Raw genomic sequence first — 17154 nt, forward strand, 5'->3', positions numbered from 1 at the left:
GCATCCCCCGGCTGCACCTGCTCCCGGGAGGCAGAGCCGGCCTGCCGAGCCCCAGCAGCAGCGCTGAGCGCGGAGCCCTGCCGGGCCGTCCCGCCGGGGGGGCCCGGGGGGAGCAGCCTCCCGGCCGGGCACCCAGCAGCTCCCTGCCGGGAGGAACCCAGCAGCCTCCTGCACCCTCCAGTTGCTGTGGTGGAAGTTGCAAGCCCCAAATTTTGAGCCGGTGATGCTGATCCCGCATGCCGGCTGTGTGTGCATACACACATACATGCGCTATGGAAAGACGTGAAGCAGTTTTCAGAGAAATAAGCAGAATCGGCTTGAGATTAAAAGACGGAGACACAAGCCTGACCATGGCACCCACAGGCAGCCAGCTTCTGTGTTATTGCTATCCTTGTTACCTACCACCAATGACATTAAGTGTCATTAGGTTTACTCGGTTCCCTAGGACTTTCTGATTAATTGGATTACCCAATTAAGCAGGCCACAATTAAAGGGAAGATATTCTCATAAAAGCCTTAATTGTCTAACTTTTTTCCTGTTGAGCAGCTCTGAGTGTTCAATGCGCCATTAAGAAACCCATCATCCAGCTTCTTCAACAGTGTTTTTTTTTTCTTTTTTTTGTTACATTAGCTTCCATTTGCTGTGAGCTTCATTTCAGACAGCTTCAACACTGAGTGGGCATTTTGTTTCACAAAGCCCATGCACAAGTTTACTTTGCAGAGCTATAAACTGCAGTAGGTGGTGTTCAGCAGATGGAGTTTTTCATGGAAGGTGACTGGGAAAGAAAAAAAACAAACCCCAAACCCTGCACAATATTTTGTTACTGTATAAAGAAAAGCCAGATCCTGCAAATACTTGGCTACGTGCTTCACTTTAACCATGTAGACAGTGCCAAGCTTCGTTTTGATGAGTGTTTTTTTGGTGATGCTAAAGTGACAGCTCGTTTCTCTCCTCTCCATCCCCACAGTGGTGCTGGCACGAATGTCAGTCTGTCCCCCAGTGATTCAGACAGGGGAAACAAATCTGCAGTCAAAATTCCTCTGTGACCCGCATGGGCTATTTGCAGTGCAGAGCTGTTCCTGGTCCTCTGCTGTGCGGTGGCACCAGCATCACCCCAGCACAAGGGAGGGGATGCAGCAGGGAAAGTGGCCAGTGACAGGGAGCAGAGGCTGCCAGCGTTGGCTCTGAGACACGTGAAATGTCATCAGCCTCTGAGCTCTCGGCTTTTGGTGAAAAAACACTTGTGGGACAAGAAACCTGCTAGTACCAGAGCTATTTACACTGCTTTGGCAAGCAACCTGGGCCTGCTGAGGGCACACCGCTTGGTGGGTACGTGCAAAAACCAAAGGCCACAGTTTCTACTTTATTACTTCACCAAAATAAAAAATACCTAGGCCAGGAAAGAATATGACCCTTTCAAGAGAAAATAACTCTCCTTCAAAAGAAAACGAACACATTTTCCCTCCAACTGAGGGTTAAGAAATTTGTCACCAGATCTTTGAATAGTCCTCCAGAAAAAAAAAAAAAAAAAAGAAATGAAAATGTGGTGGCTTTTAGTTAGAAGATGCAAGTTGAATAAGTTGAACTTTCTTTAAACAGCAAGCCCAGCTTTTCTCCTTTACATATCACATTCCTCCTGAGAAAAATGAATACTGCCTATAAACCCCAAGGGGAAAAAAAAAAAAAGAAAAGTTTTTCAGATAGGATGGAAAACTGGTCTGAAGGAGTTGCATTGTTGTGCTATTAATCAAAATGTAGTTATGAGGAACAAAAGCATTATTCTTCAGATTTAAAATAAAATATTCCTATCCAAGACTCCAAGTACTGAACAGCTGATTAATACAGTCAGATCACAGCAGTAATGAAGTGGTCCTGTCATAGGATCTTGACTGGCCAGATGCTGCAGGGACAGCTTTTCACAGCAAAAAGCAGCCAGCGCTGGCACCCCCAGGCTTTTGGACCTCGCTCAAGGTAAGATGCAGGGAGACACAGCAGCTGCAGGAGAAGGGAGTCTGCACGGCAGCAACAGGCTCTGCCTGGAAGGAATACTACAACTTCTGGGCCAGATGCAAGCTGTAAGACCAATACTGAATTCCTGGCATGTCCTTCCGATACTGCTTTGGTGGCCTGTATCAAATGAATTGCTCGTCACAGCCTTAACAGCCATCTTCAGAGACCTGCATGGCCATACTTTTCATTCAAAGACCAGGTTAGGAGGGCTGAGTGACCTCAGACCAACATGTCCCTTTATTTTCTGGTGGGAATTCTCCTTGACATGTGTAGGTGCTGGTTTGGACAAACCCCCATCTCCTTGGGGCTGCAGCCACTTCCAATTTCTGCATGCCCTTCCAGCAGCTTCCCTCGATGCTAAGAAAAATGTAACCTCGCTCGCAGTTAGTTAAAACTCACTCTAGTCCTTCTTGGAAATGCAGGCTCACAAAGACACAGAAAGATCCCTGATTGTACAGAGAGGGGCAGCGAGAGGAGACACTGACCCGCTTCTGGTAAGCAGCAAAGTGACCCTACCTGCGGGGCTGCCTTCACTGGCACAGCCAGCTTCTTCCTCCTCTCCCTCGAAACCTCAAGATGGGAACCCATACAACAACCTGTGTATGGTCCCTAACTCTCTCCTGAAGTCCAGCAGGTTATAAATCAGGCTACTAACCTCTCCATGCAGACTGCAATGCTTGTCCAAACTAACACATATCTAAATGCAGGAAGCGAAATTCAGGCTTAAAAGAAGGAAGCACAGGGCCCCATCACCACAAAAGTAATCGCTTATACAAGTAAAGCCCACAAAGACTGCATCTCTGATGGGACTATCATGGAGCAGACTGGCTGCCAGCAAGCATCACCTCCCCGTAGGCCTGGAAGCCGGGGGAGGGAAGAGCATGCAGAAGCAAGGAGATGACTCAGAGGGAGCCCTGGCTCCCTGCAGAGCTGATTGCAGGCACAGCAGATTCACAAACACAGCAAAACCCCTCAGCCACCAGGCAACCATGCACAGGTGCTGCTAAGCTCCAGATGTTTCCTGTTAGCCATTGACCAGGTGTGGGGGTGGTTATAAATGTGCAGGGCAGGAAAGGAAGTGTCTATGTGGTATCTGGTAACTGCTGGGCGTACCCTCTGCTTTTACAGCTGTATGTAGCATGGGTTCTGTTTCAAGGTAGAAAATGTTGAGGGGAGGGTTAGTGTGTGTTGGGGTTTTTTGGGATATGGTAGTCTTGTTTCTATGTGTGATGGGAGTAGCGGATGAAGTATTGGTGGGTGGAGAAGTTGCCTTGGAGGCTTACTGGGAAAGGCAGTGACTTCTGAATTGTATTTGACTTGCACCAGCAAAACAAAAAGCACAATCTGTTGTTACGTGAGCAGCAGCTGGATGGATCTGTACTTGGTAAATCTGGGGTACTCCTCTTTGACCAATGCTATCAAATGGTATCTATGAGTGATCAAGGCTTCTGTGCATGTGGGATCAGGGTGGGGGAGTGCATGCCAGGAGTAGAGCTAATGCTTTTGATAAGGCAAGGAAGAGGATGGTTAATCTGCCTGTGTAAATAATGTTGTCTTCCTTGCCTTCTGCCCTCTTCCCCCTAACAAAACAGGCCAGTATCAGCTATACCTGTTCTGTTTCATGTGGTAAAATGTATGACTGGGACAACAGCGATGGATTCATTCAGCAACTGGATTTTTCCAGTTGCAGTGAAGAGACTGAAGAACAAAGCATAAATGAGGAGGATGCCCTGAGCTCAAGCCCCACCAGAAGCTATGAGTTCCAGAAGTGTCAAGGGAGCAGTCCTCCGCCAGCTACCCCTCAGAGAAAGCTTAGTGAGATTTTCCTGAACAAGATGAATGCGTGGGAGACTCCCCCACTGAAGCCTTCCCTGGATATGAGTAAGAGCCAGGGTAATGCTGAGACACCGCTGCATATCACCTGGAAAAAGCTGCAGCTGTGTGACACCCCACACACTCCCAAGGTAATGGCACGTATCAACTCTGTGTCTGAGCATCCAAGGTCTCTGGTGTTGCTGGGGCATCACTGTGTTGGTGGTGAGGACATCTGTTGCTAGCGCTGTGGAAAGTATTTCTCACTGTCACTGTTGTTAGCCTCTACTCTTCTCCTAGAAACCTAGACTGAGCCCCTTCACTATGGAAGGGTTATTACGTGGGTGTGAATAGAAACCTGTGTGTGGGAGCAAGTGTCTTGACGCTTTCCAAAACCAATTAGTTGGCATTGGGTCAGTCTGACTTAAAAACACAACGACAAAAAAACCCTCAAGCATGTGTCTTGGTAGCCCTTGTGCCCCTCACACTCTACTTGGGGGCATGGACATCTGTCGCATCTCTGTAGGATGATGCGCTGTGCTCCTAGAGGGATATATGCATCTCTGCTCAAAGAGCTCACCATTCCAGGGGGAACCTGGAGACAGGCAGCTGCCCTGACTGCTCTGCTCAGTACACTTCTAGATACAAGTGAGTTTTCTCTTTCAAGATAAAGTTGGAAATGATGTTGTGGCTGGGGTATGGCTTCGTCTGGCGAGTCTGGATTGCTTCAAACCAGCTTGTTGTCCAGTGATGCTGACTCTCTTGTTGTGTGCAACTGAGCTGCTCGGTGAATTTGAGGAAAGTGAGACTCTGTTCTCGGGGTAGCAAATCTGCTGTGGAAGATGTAACAAATCAGTGTGTGCTTGTGGAAGAAGGTTAGCCTATCTTCTGTGCCACTGTCCTAAAATGTAGCTAGTTTGAGAGATGCCAGCCTGTGTGTTCTGACACATCTTATATAGAATATAATACAACCACTTGTGCTTACAGAAGACAAAAAGGAGAGACTTGGCACCAGCTTCTAGCTGCCTTCTAGCACTCAGGACTTGCAGCGAAATGTAGCTCTTTCAGTCCCCTCTCAATATTCCTGCTTACTGATAGACTGGGTTTTCCTTTGCTTAACTAGTACACAAAAGATCAGCACTTCTAGTACTTCTGGGCTAGGATTTTACTTCTGTACCCCCAGTCCAGAAACCTGATTATGTGGGGAGAAGGGTGATTATATGGACATATATGACTGAACGTGTGGCCTTATTTACTGAGGAATGGTCTGCTGTCTAGGGGAAAGTGGCTCTAAATGGCATCACTGCAAGAATTCCCTGCAATGACACTTTATGAGAAATATACCTGAACCTCATCTGAAAGTAGGTGAGAGGTCTAGAGTCTCTTCCAGACCAGATGAGCTACTAGTCATGGAGGGTTCTTTAGTGTGTGCTCTTGTGTAGACAACATGTTGGCTAGATGCTTCAAGACATGCTGTTTGTAGCCCATGAGCAGCAATTGCACTAAGTCAACAACTTTGCTGTCTTCTGGGAGAAAGGTCTTAGATTCCAGGCATGCTGCAGAGGGCAGGCTCTACAGGGCCTACATCCGCTTATAAACAAGGCCGGGAGCATTGATTTTTGGGATACCTGAAGGCGAGAGGAAGGGTAAGAGTGCAGAGACACATTGAACTGCAGACAGATGAGCACTGGAGCTCCAGGTAGGATGCGTGGCAGAGGAGGCAGATGACTGTATTTTGTAGACTTACCCAATCCTGGAACCGATTGCAAGAGCTAGTTAGGGTAGCTGCCTTACACTGTGTAGTAGCTAATATCAGATGGTGTTACAAGAGAAGTCTGATTACACAATAGAGCCCTAGTAAAGCAGATGGGAATTGTATGCATGTAACAGCAGGCTGTAATGGTATTCCAGATCCTGTTCTTGACTTGTGGCTAGACTAGAACATAGCCACAATCTTACAGAGCTTCTAGGCTGCTGGATAAATTGGGCTTGAGGGTATGCTGCTTTTAATACATCCATATACTGAATTTTTCCACCCAAGAGCAAGGAGGTGCAGACCGTAGCTTGAGGAAGTAATCAACAAGTACTTGCAGGATCATAGTATTCCAGCAGCTGAACTTCCAAGTGTGGTATAGAAATAGAGAGATGTCCCACAAGTAGCTATATCCACGAGTGCAGCATCAGTTAGGTGGATGCACAATACTGCATCCAGTTTTATTATTTACCTTCAAAAACTTACAATGAGAGAAGGAAGGAATGATACGATCCTGGAGCCACATCTGCACTGAAAAGAGTGAAGACATGGTTGGATCAAAAAGATACAGAAGTATCATGGTCTTCATGATGGGGGGACTTTTGAGTTCTTGAAGGGCTTTTAACTAGGAGAGATGTTAAAACCATGTTTAGTCCTTGCACTCACGCAAGTGGTGGGGAAAAAAGTAACTTTCAAGAAGCTGATGGTTTCTGAGGGGGCAAATCACAGAAAGTAAGTAGATTTTTCTGTCTTCAGTCAAGACTGGGTGCTTCTCTGAAATTATGCTCTACTCAGCCCAAGGTTTTGGACTAGTGGGTGAAACCCTAATGGGCTGTCTTATGTGGGAAGCTGAACTATAGAAGACCTAGAGGATCCTTCTGACCTTAAATTTCTGAAACTGTTTATCATTCTCAAGGAGAACTGTTTTCTGCTCCTTATGCCAGTAGCTATATAAAAATATTTCTAACAACTTGCCCTGTGCTAATGCTGCTTGTTGTTGGGGAATTGAAAGGAAACTTGGGTGATGTTCTATCTCATCCCCTGACAAACCTGTCCTGACCAAACTGATGCAACATTCCATGCTCGATGGAATTGGGTCTTCCTTGTTAATGCAAGATGATGCAATTTCTGTGTGTCTTAGGTGGGGAAGAAGAGCAGCTGTCTCCTCTTAAGGACTGTGCTTGCCAAAATGGCTCTGCAGGCCTCACCCAAGTGAGCAGGGAATAGAATCCAGAAAGGTTTAGCAAAGAACATAATACTTCATGGAAGGAAAGAAGAAAACTGTCAGAACTAAGTTAGGGATGTGGGGGTTTAATAATTTCCTTATCCTGAGGAAAGGAGCTCTCCTCGATTTGCAGGAGAGCAGAGATTTTATTCTGACGTGGCAGCAACAATAACTTTGCCAGCTTATCTCCCACTTCCCCCCCAATACAGAGCCTGTTATCGAAGACTGCTTTTCCTTCATCTGGGACAAAGGCTCCACCCAAAGGCTTCAGACATCTGAGATTTACTCCTGGTGCTGACTCAGACGACTGCACCCAAGCTTCTCTTGTCAACATTAATCCCTTCACACCAGAGTCATATCGACAAATGCTCTTTCTTCCTCATGGCAAGCAGAAGGGCAGAGGAGAGCTGTAAGTAAGACCTACTCTTAAATAACAGGCTGGAAGGAGACTGTTTGAAGGAGATAAGTAGTGGAGATGTTCAGTACCTGGACTTACTTGCTAACAATGAATCATTCACTTCTGTAGTATTAATTGGTGTGGAGCAAACATTAGCAGACATATGAAGGTAATAGAAATATAAATAAAATAATTTCTGTTTTTCACTAATGTTAGCTGTTGATGCCCCACTTACAGTTTTCTCCTACAGCACTGAGGTACTTTTTTTTTTTTATTGACCATGAGTGGAGCTTGATTCAATTATACACATACCTACAACTTGGAAGAAATGTGCCCATTATCATATAATACAGCTTTTAAGATGGGTGCAGGCCACTACTGCTGACCTGCCAAAGTTCTGGCTCAGCTGAGAGAGGCTCAGCTGGGCATCGCCCTTGAAAGTACAGTGGGGAAGTTCTCTCCTTCACTAGGAGCTTCTTGTGCAAGGTCATCTCCCGTGTAGTTCACCACTAAGGTGGCGAGGAGAATGATGCCCCTGAATGATGCTGCTCTGTCCTGTGAGCAGTACTGATGTTGGTATGTGGAGGCTTTCTAAATGGAAACAAAGACTTCCTAGCCTGGGACTACAGTCTTTAAGACTTAAACAAGAAATTTCTTGTGTATTAACACTTGACAAAGTATGTCTTTGATTAAACTGTGAAGCAAGGTTTGGGGATTATTTTGAAACTTTGAAAATGTTTTCACTTCAAATCTCAGTTGGATTGCTTCACTGAAATGATACATGCAGACTTTCCTAAACTTCCGTTATAGGAGGGATTCTGATCCAAGAAGCCAGGTAAAACAGGATCTACCTACAAAGGTGAGTGTCTGTGTATTTCCCTCCACAGAGAGAATAAGATGCTTGTAATGATTTGGTGATTGATGAAATTTCTTCTGCTGTTGGAGTATAAATCATGGCATCATGACAGAGGATAAATACCTATGACAGAATAATTCCAAGCTGAATATTTTATATTAACTTTTGTTTGAGACAAACTTAGAAATGATTCCTGTCTCTAAGGAAAACTTGTACTAAAGCAAATCTGAAACTTTGACAAGTAATCCCAAAACTCATTGATCTTGGTCAGGAGGGCTTTCTAGGAAATATAATTTGGGCTCTTCAGCGAGTACTGTGTTACTTTATTATTGAGTTAGCAAAAATAGTGACTGTACCTTTGTGGTTTGAAAAAGCAGGTGTATTGTTGTTCCTATGAATAGTGTACTGAGCATCTTTGGATGTGGCTGGAACATGGTTTATATGTTACAAATAATATATAAACCTGCACTGCAAAAACACGAAGACTGAGCTGAATGGCTCTGATGTGGATTAATATGGAGGGCAGTGTCAGCTGCAGTAGTCAGTGGCAAACTTCTGAAGCACGGCAGCAAATTCTGTACTTGCATTCAGTAGGAAAACGTCTGGCTTGGGGGTGGCTGTGTGCCTTGGGGTCCAAGGGAAGGCCCCACCACAGCTTATGTAGGTACAGGACAGCAGGCACAGTCTTACAAGTCAAACCCAAGTTCTCTTGCTCATGTTGATGTCTTTGCTTTGCTGGCAAACCTCAGCAGTGGGGTATGTTGGTGTGGCTGCATGGGGCCGTATGCAAAGTCTCACGTGCACCCAGCTGTGCTGGCAGAGATGGGCAGCTGCTGTGGGAACCAGTGTCCCGCAGCCTTTTCCCCAGATTTATCTGGGGGGAACCTACTCATCCAGCTGGCTTCTGGAAGGCAAGCCAAGCCTGAATTAAAGATCTGTGTTCAGGTGAGGCAAAAAAAATAATCTTTTTTCCTGAGCAGCCCCTTGAAGTGAAGAAAGTATCCTGCCTCGTGCAAGTAGGTAGAATTGTTCATTCTAATTGTGAAACAATTGGGCTCACTGGAAGAGCAATGGCACCCTCTAGCGGAGAAGACTGGTATTGCAGGAAAACGGGTCGTGCTAAAATACAGCTGCAGAGTAAATCTGCTACCAGGTTTAACATCTGGGGCTACCACAATTACTGTTTTCCCTTGGAAGAAAGCCTCACGTAACTTGTGACTTAGCACTCGTGCAGAATAATATTTCTCTGATTAGATTATGCAATATAGATATAAATTATGTACTAGGAGGTATCTTTATTCCTTGAGATTTTTAAGATACTGTAAAATATAGCTGCCTTATGAAATACAACCTGCTGTGAAGGGCTGCTATTTCACATGGGCCACACTTTACTGGCTGTGAGGACCAACTCTTTACACCCACCCTTTAAGGTCGTATACTGTGTAGTACAGCAATCACAGCAGCGGTTTCCACAGAAACCACCATGCAACATGAGCCACTGTTTCCGTAAAGGATGCAGAATGAAGAAAAATCACTTGGTTCACTCTCTTGTTCACTTCATGCTCCACTGCTTATCTCTTCTTCACTTGTCTCCCCCACCAGCAGGCATCACTCTACAAGCAGTACTAACAGATTTTACTTCCCTGGTGACCATTACTGTAGCAATAACGAAGTTCCAGCTGCAGGCTTTCAGCCCTTTGTGGAAAAAGTGGCTCCTGGTGAGAAATCGCTGGGAACACAAATGGATACTGAGACCTGCTAATGTGCCATTAGCCAACAGCTGGTCCTTCAAACCTGGTGACAGCCTGAACTGATGTATAATGTCCTTCCTGCAGTCAACATTAGCTGCCAGAGCAAAGCAACTCCTACCTAGCTGGAGCCACATGAAGCCAACAAGCTTGTCTCCCGAGCTCAAAACAGGCAATAGCTCTTACTTAAACACAAATTCAGTGCATGAGCCTGGCTAATTCTGAGGTACCATCTACCAAAACTGGTAACGCATCTTCTTGAGTGTGCAGTAGCTGGGCAAAAGACAAGTATTTTGTTGTTGCCTGCTGTTCATCCCCGACTCCATCAGCTATGGGTCTAGGAACTGGGCTGGCCTGCCAAGAGAAGAGATGTGATGGCAGTAACCCAAGGAGGCTTAGGCACATGTAGCCAGCTAGACTACAGCTCTCCTTAGCTGCAATTTCTACGCCTATGGCTATTACGTACTGATTTGGGGGCAGGGGGGAAACAAACGACAAAAAAAAGAAACAGCCTTGGCCAAACCAGGCCAAGATAACCTTTGTTAGGTAGTCTAAAATATACAACACGCCTGAGTGAAAGGGAGTAATTCAAGAAGAAATGGTAGCACACTTGCATGCCTGCCTGAATGAAAATGCAGAATGGGAGAGGGAGCAACATGGGTGCTCTGTGAGAGAAAGTGCTACACTGCTCTAAAAACATGACAAATGCTATTATCCAAGTCTTTCAACTCATACTTGTCTTTGCTGTTTTTGTGACCTTGTAGAGATACCCTCTGAAAGCGAGCAATATGGTTTCCCGTTACAAGAAGGAGTTCCTGGAACTAGAAAAAATTGGTGTGGGGGAATTTGGCTCTGTCTACAAGTGCATCAAACGCCTTGATGGATGTGTTTATGCCATCAAACGCTCCAAAAGGCCTCTGGCAGGATCCTCAGATGAGTGAGTGTGCTAGCTAGAAAATGCCAGTTGAAATGACAGGCATGTTCTTGGGAGGTGTGATGGGGATGGAGGGGGTGTGGACCTAAAGGTATCTGCGGGGTAGCATGAGCAAACACTGGCTGCTGTTGCATTCCCAAGTAACGGTTGGGAGAGTGGGGGAAGTTACCACTTTGGAAATACTGAGTACGTATGTCTGAGAAAGCGAAGAAGCCCCATGTGTTGCAAAGTGAGATGACAGTTACCTGAATTCCTTGGGTCCATGTAGCCAGTGTCTTTAAAATAACTGTCAAATAGTTCATCTGTGGTATGTTCCTGCCCTGCTGTATGGCCAGCACTGGTTACAGCCGTACTGTCCAGCTAGTGTTGTCCTGCATGTAAAGCAGTCTTTGAAGCTGCCTTTGCTGCTTTAACAAAGACTTGCTCAGGGATCTATTTTTTTTTTGACAGCTGCTTAGCACATGTGAGAAAGGGCAGGTTTTGCTTCAGCAGCTGTGAGAGCCAGTCTGTCTCTCAAAACCCAAAAGAAAGTGCTAAACACTTCTGCTTTCCCTTTCTCAAGCCAGGCTGCAAACCAGGGCTCCTCTCATGGTCCCAAGCAGGACACTGGCACCCCGTCACCACTGCTTTTTCTGTGCATGCTTTCTAGGCAGCTGGCACTGCGCGAGGTTTATGCTCATGCTGTGCTGGGACACCACCCCCATGTTGTGCGCTACTACTCAGCATGGGCAGAGGACGATCACATGATTATCCAGAATGAACACTGCAATGGTAAGAGCTGTGACATTGTTAAAGGCCGAGATCTCAGGGTGGGTGCAGTTACCTTCTTTTGTACTTCGATGTGGGGTATTTTGGCTTACAACAAAGCAGACTGCACTGGGCTACAGTTCCGTAGAGAACCCAGCAAGGGGTAATATTTAGACAAAGCTCCGAATGGTCCCAATGTGTTACAGGCAGTAAATACTCTCTAATTTGTGGGATTTAAAAACTTTTTCTGTGTTGGCTGGCCTAGAAGAGTATTCCCCACGCCAGTGCTTACAGCTGCATCTGGGACAGCCCAGGTAACCATAACCTGATGTGAGTGACTCAAGAGCAGCCAATTAGTGTCATGTATCTTGGAACCAAACCCTTCTTAATGGAGGGGAGCAGTGATTTGAAGAGTGATACCTGGCTGAGACAAAGGCACCTTGCATCTTGGCTAGAAGAAAGGGCTCAACGGCTGCAGAGGAACAGAGCTAATTAATGAGGTAAACTGTAAATGCGGGTGCTGCAGGCAGGGTGGTACCCTCTTACTTGAGTTCACCCTTGGTCATACCACTGTCTGGGAGACACATTGGAAAAGAAACCTCTGGTTACCAGAGGAGCTGAATTCACATATGTAGCGCTCAGCTTTCAACTGCTCCTGCAGCCTTGGGGCTTGATGAGTGGTGGTAACTGTTTGGAGTAATGACTTCAAATCTGGAGGAGGTAACCATGAAACATGATTGCTGCTGCAGTATTGATGCATTTCTTGCATTGTAGTGGATGAACATCTGAGACTAAAGGTTAAGTATTGAAAAGCAGGCTGATGGGGCGAGAGGCCATGGTATTAGTTGTGAAATAGCCAGTGCCTTAATGGAGACCCATAAAACTCTGTTTCAGTGTTCAATGTTCTGTTACATTCTTCAATCAAAAATCTGCTAATAGGAGCTTAATTTCTTTGCTTCGCTATTCATGTATCTGCTTTCTGCCTGTAAGTATGGCAGAAGTAATTAACTTTTTGACTGGTTCACTTGCAGCAGCAGCAGCACTACGGTGTCAGCCCTTCTGGTGCTGTAGGTAGAACTGTAGTTGCTCAGTCCTTGGCAAGCAGGAGGCAGGGTGCTCTGAGGCTATAAGGCTGAAGCCAAGAGGTGATGTCCAAGTTCGATCACTAGAGCATATATAGCTGGCCTTGTCAGGGTTTGTCACTAGCAAGCCTGCAAGTGCTCTGGGCAATGGTTTCTACTAAGCTATTTCAAACATGCTGCTCTATAAGATCTTTGTCATGTCTCAGACCGTCTGTTTTCATCTAGGTGGGAGTCTCCAAGATGTGCTGCTGGAGAATGCGAAGCTTGGCCAGTATTTCCCAGAGGCAGAGCTGAAAGAAATACTGTTACAAGTCTCCATGGGACTAAAATACATCCACAACTCTGGCCTTGTGCACTTGGATATCAAACCTAGTAAGTAGCGCTCCCCTGCTTTTGAGAAGGGTCTTCCAAGTGACCCTCCAGGGGTGGGACCTGTAATAGGTCCTTCTGACTGGACCTATAGCAATGCTTCAAAGGAAAAAGAGAAGATCTTGCCCTGAAAGGTGAATGACTTGTGGGCTGCTTTTTTTGTTAATCTCATGTTGCTCTAAAACTGAGCCTTCTCTGATAGTTGGCAGCATTTTACTGCAGTCTTGTGATCTTCATAATCCTGGCTAATGGGACTCACTTTCATACTGGTGGAGCAAGTAGGGCTGCTAGTGAGGACAGGGACTTCCTTATTTGCTGCTGTCTGGTTGCACAACACTTGACCTTTGTAAGTGCAAGCTGGAGTGAGGTGCATATTTATTGTGCCTACTCTGAGGGATTAAGTTCCTGCAAAAAATGGTAAGAAGCTTTCCTCTCTGCAGCTGAGGATGGATACCCCCAGGGCAATGCTCTGCCCACCCCTAGTCACATAGGTGGATCCTTATAGTGGAGTTCTTTTTTCCTGCTGAAATCATGCCTCTAGCTTGGGGGGGGGGGGGGGGGCGGGCAGAAAGGTTGATTGTGCTAGGGTATTTTATGCACAAGGTACAACTGTCTTCTGTTAGCTCTATGGCTGAATACATGAGCTGGGCAGAAAGCAGACTAATGGGTGGGAAACGTGCATAGTTTCTCTGGCTGAAAAGCTTAACTAGCTTGTCAGGTGGGATTTTTACAAAGTTGTCAGGCTCCTGCAGTCTGGCTACAGATATCACACTATTGCTAAACTTTGCTGTCTTGCAGGTAATATCTTCATCTGTCACAAGCTGGCAGCTGCGGGCCTTGCTGGGCAGGAAGAGAGTGACAGTGAAGATGAATTCTCTTCTGGTGTGGTGTATAAGATTGGTAGGTTTTAGCCCACTTTACACTGGCTTAAGATTAGGGCTGCCTCATTACTGCCTGAAAGAGCTCTCTTCTGCTGGCTGAAAAGTCTTGCATACAAAACTGACAGCATAGTTCTAAATGCCTCTGCTACTTACCGGAATTAATTCTGCTAAGGAGGAAAGTCCTAGGAAACTCATGTGCTTGTTTCCAACCCTGGACTCCTGAGTAGGAGCAGCCTTGCTCTCTTACTTGGTATTTTCTGATTGCTCTGTTGGTGCCTATAAAATGCAGGCTTTTATTGATGGAGACCTGCATCAGTTTTCTCTAAGTTGCTCTTTCTTTGTCTCAGGTGACCTTGGCCATGTGACATCAATAACAAACCCCCAGGTGGAGGAAGGAGACAGACGGTTTTTGGCCAAAGAGATTTTGCAAGAGGTACAGCCACTGGTGGGGAGAACAGGGAGGCAAGCAAGTGGGGAGAGATTAGCTGTAGTGAAATCACCAGTCTGGCATATTCCTTGCCTTATCTCCTCTTTCTTGTACCTAGTCTGGCTGTGAAATCAGGAAAATTAACACCTCTTTATTAATACTAAAAGCCTGGGTCTTGTCATGTAAATATTTAACATAATTTATAAGCAACTTAATCATTAGATTATTTGCAACTATTCTACCTGTGGGGGATGAATGGGACAAAATCTGTATTGGTTTGATGCAGTCTCATTTACACACCCAGCTGAGGTTAAACTGCTGGATGTGATTACTGCAGAATATATACACTCAGACAAATGCTTTGTACAACAAGCACTGATCAGGTAGGTGGAGAGGTGGGAGGCACAACTCTTGCACTGACTGCAGCTTTGCCACTCTGGCCAGTGAACAAAAAAGGAGTCGGTATGTAACAACAAGTTTGAATGTGTTAATCAATTCTGGCATTTGAGTGACAGTATCTTTTTGTGCTGTAAGTGGATTTAGGAACTGTTAGGTCAACACATCACAGGCAGTCTAGCTTGAGTTGGGCATGGCTAGTTTATTGCCGTCCGGTGAAGGCTGGAGGCACCCATTTATAAAGCCACCCTCTGGATATGCTGCAGTGATCCTAATATGGGCTGCAAGCTCCTTGTGACTGGGTGGAAGCCAATGTGCTATCAGTTACCAATACTACATGCTATCAATCTTTTCATCCTGAAGAGAAGGAAACAGCTAACAGGGATGGTGAAGGCAGTGTCATACACATACTTGTTTGGCTAGGGTTTTTTGAGTTGGTACCCCAACCCACTCTTGCTCAGTATAGCAAGACATTCCCTTTCTATAACTATTTATTTTCTCTCTGCAGCAATACTGCTATTTGCCAAAGGCAGACATCTTTGCCCTGGCACTCACAGTAGCTCTGGCAGCTGGTGCAGCACCGCTGCCTCACAATGGGGCCCTGTGGCATGACATCCGCAAAGGCAATATCCCATCAATCCCCCAGAAGCTTCCTCATCGCTTTCTTGAACTCCTCAAGGTGAGGAAGTAGTCTTGTCAGGACAGAGGCTTTTCCAGTTGGCATGTGACAGGGGCAGTGCTAAACTCTGAACTCCTTTGCCTTCTAGCTCATGATTCATCCTGACCCAGTGGAAAGACCTTCTGCCACAGCTCTTACTAAACATCCAGTTCTCTGTCCTTCACGTGGAAAAGCTGTGCAGCTCCAGAAGCAGCTAAATGTGGAAAAGTGCAAGACTGCCATGCTGGAAAGGTAGGACTGGCTTGAGCATGAAGGGGAGAAAACATGGGCACAACAAGTGCTGGTCACCAGGCTTCTGTGGGTGAATATAGGGTAGTAATACTGGGAGATCCAATATGCAGAAATATTCAGTCAGTTCCGGTGCCTGGAGCTGGGAGGATGATTGGGCTGTAGCAGGGACTTATAGTGCCCAAGCAGCTGTGGCTCACTTCTGGCTTTGAGGAGCTGGCTAAATTAGAAAAGTGGATTTGCATGCTTACTGCAACCGCTGGTGATGGAGAAAATACTGATACAATATGCAGCCAGTGGGCAGATGAGGAACTGATACTGCATTGAGATAATGGTCTAGCACAGAAGGAAGAGAAGTATCAGTTTCTTTCCCTTTGCTCCTTCTCACTGCTGTTAGAAGTAATGTTTTGATGTGCTGGGGCTAGGATTTGCCCCACCACCCCTCTTAGTGCAATAGTCAGATGGGGATTAGGTTTTCCATATATACAGGAGAGCATGTGCTCTGCAGAAAGCCACTAGCATCAGGAAAAAAGGCAATAAAAAAAGCATATGCCTTAGGTATGTGCTGCACGAGATGGCACTGATCTAAGTTCCACCATTCACAAAAATCTGAAATGATGGGGGGGAAAAAGCCAAGAGGGACTCTTCATGCTGATGCCAGTGTGTTGCTGGTTTTCTTTTGGGAAACTTTCAAAGCTTCATCAGCCTCTGGTGTGAAAAGTCAGCACCCTCCAGCAATGCTGGAGTACTGCAGTAATCCTCTTGTGCAAGACAGATTCATGCATGATGTGGTTTTCTTCCTTTCCCTTCTGTCTTCCCCCTGCAGGGAACTTAGAGCAGCCCGCCTTGCCCAGACCCTCATGAAGGACCAGCCCTTAGGAAGTGCCAAGTTGCAAGAGTCTGAAACCTCTTCCAAGCAGAAGAGCAAGCGCCTGGTGGGAGGGAAGAGCTGTCGCTCATTTAGCTTTACTTTGGGTTACTGAACTTCTGTGTTGTCCAAAAAGCTCTGGCTGCTGAGTGGCCCTGTGAAAGCAGAGGGTCCGTACAGACCCATACCCCATATTAGCTCTCCCTGTCATGGTTTTTGGTTCCCTCAATTATGATTGAATGCTGGCTGAGGGAAGAATGTCTGGCTTATAAGTGTCAGATCATGGGATTTAAGATTATTGTCCTCAGTCTTTTAATTTCTTGTGTAATTGGTCTTGTTCTAGACTAAGAATAGCTTTGCCATGCAAGGGAAAGGATGGCATCTCCTCTACTCGCTTCCCTCTTTTAGTTGGGCCCTGTTATTGATAGTAGTTTTGTGGTCTTCACATTCTGGCCACCTGTGTACCCTTAGAGGGGAGGCGGTGGCTGTACACAGACAGCACCTACAGCTGGGTCCGAGGGGTGCGGAGGTACAGCCTGAGGTAGAATTTTAACAACGCACCAGGATACAGATAGTTACATAGCAGTGCTGGTGGCCTTGGGATGCAACTGGAGTGGCATTTCACTTGAGGATACAAAGAGTAAAAGGAAAACCTTTAAGGGGGCCTTAATCGTGGAAGTGGAAGGAAAACTTTCCCTTCCTTCCCTTTCAGCGCCAAGCACAACGCCATGAGCTGGTTATG

The 17154-nt window shown here is 46.0% G+C and overlaps 1 protein-coding gene across 1 annotated transcript; it reads left to right on the forward strand.

Moving 5' to 3' along the window:
- Nucleotides 1-3616: 3616 nt before the first annotated feature.
- Nucleotides 3617-17140, forward strand: WEE2 (WEE2 oocyte meiosis inhibiting kinase). The gene is made up of 11 exons (XM_037390043.1): nt 3617-3974; nt 7010-7209; nt 8008-8056; nt 10566-10738; nt 11385-11506; nt 12790-12936; nt 13732-13833; nt 14162-14247; nt 15146-15316; nt 15405-15547; nt 16371-17140. Exons 1-11 carry the CDS (start codon nt 3642-3644, stop codon nt 16525-16527), a joined length of 1683 nt encoding a protein of 560 aa, XP_037245940.1. The 5' UTR covers nt 3617-3641; the 3' UTR covers nt 16528-17140.
- The last annotated feature ends 14 nt before the right edge of the window (nt 17141-17154 follow it).

Source organism: Falco rusticolus, chromosome 5 (genome assembly GCF_015220075.1).
Source record: "Falco rusticolus isolate bFalRus1 chromosome 5, bFalRus1.pri, whole genome shotgun sequence".
NCBI classification, from domain to species: Eukaryota; Metazoa; Chordata; class Aves; order Falconiformes; family Falconidae; genus Falco; species Falco rusticolus.